At 61.2% G+C, this 3470-nt stretch overlaps 1 protein-coding gene across 2 annotated transcripts in view; it reads left to right on the forward strand.

Moving 5' to 3' along the window:
• PRMT1 (protein arginine methyltransferase 1) overlaps positions 1 to 3470 on the forward strand; it is a 10194-nt gene extending 6724 nt beyond the window's left edge. For both annotated transcript variants that reach the window (XM_010849627.1, XM_010849628.1), the window contains 5 exons: positions 362 to 449; positions 542 to 657; positions 1291 to 1441; positions 1743 to 1864; positions 3310 to 3470. In XM_010849627.1, the coding sequence (XP_010847929.1) occupies positions 362 to 449; positions 542 to 657; positions 1291 to 1441; positions 1743 to 1864; positions 3310 to 3393 (561 nt within the window). In that variant the 3' untranslated portion in view covers positions 3394 to 3470. The remainder of the gene's footprint in view (positions 1 to 361; positions 450 to 541; positions 658 to 1290; positions 1442 to 1742; positions 1865 to 3309) is intronic.

The following is a 3470-nucleotide window of genomic DNA, read 5'->3' on the forward strand; positions in this document are numbered from 1 at the left end:
TGGGGCAGCAGCGAGTTGGCTGTGTAGGGAACCTGCAGTAGAACGAGGATGGGGAAGGAAGTTGGAGGTGAGGGGTGGAGGGGGTCTATGCAAGTCTCGTGGGACCTCATGGACGTGTAAGACTGCTTTACTCCTCAGAGGGGCGAGGTTAGGACGGGGTCTGACTTAGATGCTCCTCAGAGGCATCAGGCAGCTATCTGGGGAGTAGACTGAGGCTGGGGACCAGTGAGGAGGCCACAACAGGGGCCCACCTGGGAAATGCTGAGCTCAGACCAGGGCGGTGTCGGGTGGATAAAGAAACAAAATGGGGCAACCTTGCCCAGTCCCCCCATCCTTCACGCCCTTGCCCTGCTCCCCGTAGGCACCCGATGGCCTCATCTTCCCAGATCGAGCCACGCTGTACGTGACGGCCATCGAGGACCGGCAGTACAAAGACTACAAGATCCACTGTGAGCTCGGGGCCCGGGGAGCTTACGGGGTGGGGACTGGCTGGGTGCCGGTTACCCCGTGGGCTTACCGCTCCTCCCCGCCTCCTCCCCAGGGTGGGAGAATGTGTACGGCTTCGACATGTCTTGCATCAAAGACGTGGCCATCAAGGAGCCCCTGGTGGATGTGGTGGACCCCAAGCAGCTGGTCACCAATGCCTGCCTCATCAAGGTGAGCGGGTAGGGTGGCTGGGGGTCGCTCAGGGTCAGCCCAAGAAGAGCCAGCACCTGGCCCATGTGTGGGACCGTGAATGCTTGCTTGTTTGAGGTCTCGGGAGCTTATATACACACGTGGGTCCCTGATGATATACCGACAGCCATCATTTTTTGAGGATCCCCTTCTCAACCCCAGTATCAACTCTCACAAGGATACGGGAGGCAGGCCAAACTGGGAGGAGGAGGGAGTTTGTGGACGGAGATGGGGAGGGGCAGACGCCCTGACTGGGCACGCCTCCGTGGCCTGAGGCAGGATCCCGTTTTACCCTGAGCAGTCAAAGGATTTTAAGCAGGGCTGTGACGTGATCCGTTTCTAGGCTGTCAGGCTGTCTGATAAGGGATGTGGGAGGAGAAGGCGGGAGCCATGGAACCTTGTTAAGATGCTGCCACAGCGGAGTGGGGACACTGGCCGGGGGCAGGCATTGGAGAGTGGAAACTGGGCGATTCTCCAAGGAGCGGTACTCCTTCTAGGAGGTCGACCTGTCAGATTCGGGGTTGGGGTTGGGAGAACAGGGGATCCAGCTGGGCCCCCAGGTTTGACCGCTGGGCTGGAGGTCAGGGAAGGGTGCTCACGAGACTTTTCCCGCAGGAGGTGGACATCTACACAGTCAAGGTGGAAGACCTGACCTTCACCTCCCCCTTCTGCCTGCAAGTGAAGCGGAACGACTACGTGCACGCCCTGGTGGCCTACTTCAACATCGAGTTCACCCGCTGCCACAAGAGGACCGGCTTCTCCACCAGTGAGGCGGGGCGCAGGGGCGCGGGCACAGTGGGGCCTGCGACAGGAGTGGTCAGAGGGGGCCCCGGGGGCCTGGAGGCTTCTGACAGCAGCTCTGCCGGCCAGGCCGAGTGCACGGTGCTCCAGGCTCTGCGCCCCTGAAAAAGCCCGTCCCAGGCTTGATCGGGGTGAAGGGACCACAGTCACTGCGCAGTCAGTGGGCTCTGGAGGGCGAGGGGGTCCCGAGGAGGGAAGGTGGGGGTGGGGAGGGACAGGCGGCGAGCTGGGTGGGCCGGGCTGATGGCGCCCACGCCCACCCCCAGGCCCCGAGTCCCCCTACACTCACTGGAAGCAGACAGTGTTCTACATGGAGGACTACCTGACGGTGAAGACAGGCGAAGAGATCTTTGGCACCATTGGCATGCGGCCCAACGCCAAGAACAACGTGAGGCTCTGGGGCAGCTGGGGGGTGGGCTCGGGCACCTCTGCCTGTTCTGGGGCCCGGGGACCTCTCGGCCCCAAACCCGCCAGCTAGCCTGCTTACCCTCTGTTCGGCAGTCATCTGTCTGGCCTGTGCCCCTCACACTCCCACCCCCGGTCTGCCTGTGACCAGTTTCATTGAGCACCTGCTGGAAACCAAGGGACCCCAGGGACCCAGGCATGATCAGGCCGGACCCCTGCTGTTCAAGTTCTAGACACAGGAGAGTCATGTCAGTGCCAGCTGGTCATGACTTCTGTGCTCAGCTGGGAAAGGGGCCGGCAGGTACTGGAGCAGATGGAGACAGGGCCGGAGGATATCCTGGCCCAGGAGTGGGAGCAAGAAAGGAAAGGAGGGCTGTTTCATCTGCTGCGATGTGGCGGGGAAGCAGGTCTGGGAGAAAGTCAGGAGCTCAGGCATGGGTGGGAGGACTCCTGGGTTGGCGGGAGGAAGGTCTGGAAGTTGAGGGGCGTGGCCTGAGCTGGAAATGTCAGTGGAGCGGGGAGTGGCACTGCATGAGCTTGGATGGAGGGGAGACCCCAGGGTGGCCCCACTTTCTAAGTCAGGGAGGTAAGAGCTGGTTTCAGCAGCTGTTCTCAGCCAGGGATGGTATTGCCCCCCCCCCCCCCCGTCATTGTCTGGAGACATTTTTGCCACAGTTGAAGAAGGGGCACGGCTGGCATCTAGTGGACAGGCAAGGGAGCCGCTCCGTGTGCAGGGCACAAGATAAGACTCCCTCACAGGGAAAGAGTGGTCTGGTAGCGAAAAGGCTGAGAAAACCCAAACCAGAAATTGAAAGAGACCCAAAGAGGGAAGAGGGACCCAGGAGTGACGTGCAGTCAGGTCTGAGGAGGGCATCAGTTCTTGAGGTTGTTGGTGGCTTTGCCCCAGTCTTTTCAGGGGTTGCTGGGAGCCCAGGCCACAGGGTGGGCCCCAGGAGGGTTGGCCTCCAGGAAGCTTTGGAGGAGAGGAAGAGGGGGGCGGTGGGGTGGGGCCCCAGAGTTTTTTGAGAGGAGGAAGTTTGCTAGAAAGAGGTTTGTTTCTTGTAAAAGAAGAAAGAAATAACTTTTGCTGATAGGATTGGTTTTGATAAAGGAAATCTTAACGATGCAGGAGACAGCAGTTGCCCCTCCCTTCCCTCTCCACCCCCCACCCCCCAAGGCAAGGGATTGGCTGGGTTCCAGGTGGTTTTGAGGATGTCACGTTGAAAACCTCATGGGGAATCGGGCACCCCGGGTCAAGGCAGATGCTGGGTGTGGGAGCAGCAACACGGCGTCTCCAGGGAGGGGGTGTGGACCACTGGGGGCCTGCGGCACCTCTGGCGGGCTGTGCCGTCCTCCCCCTTCCCCCTGCTGCCCTCTGTCTCTGCCTACCCTGTCCCAGCCCCCCTCATGGCCGCACTCTCCCCACAGCGTGACCTGGACTTCACCATCGACCTGGACTTCAAGGGCCAGCTGTGTGAGCTCTCCTGCTCCACTGACTACCGGATGCGCTGAGGCGGCGCCCGGCTTCTCCCACCCCAGCCAGGCTGGCCCTGCAAGGGCCCAGGGGCTGTGGCGTTCTTAGGCGGTTT

Source organism: Bison bison, unplaced genomic scaffold, assembly GCF_000754665.1.
Source record: "Bison bison bison isolate TAMUID 2011002044 unplaced genomic scaffold, Bison_UMD1.0 scf7180017864285, whole genome shotgun sequence".
NCBI lineage: Eukaryota > Metazoa > Chordata > Mammalia > Artiodactyla > Bovidae > Bison > Bison bison.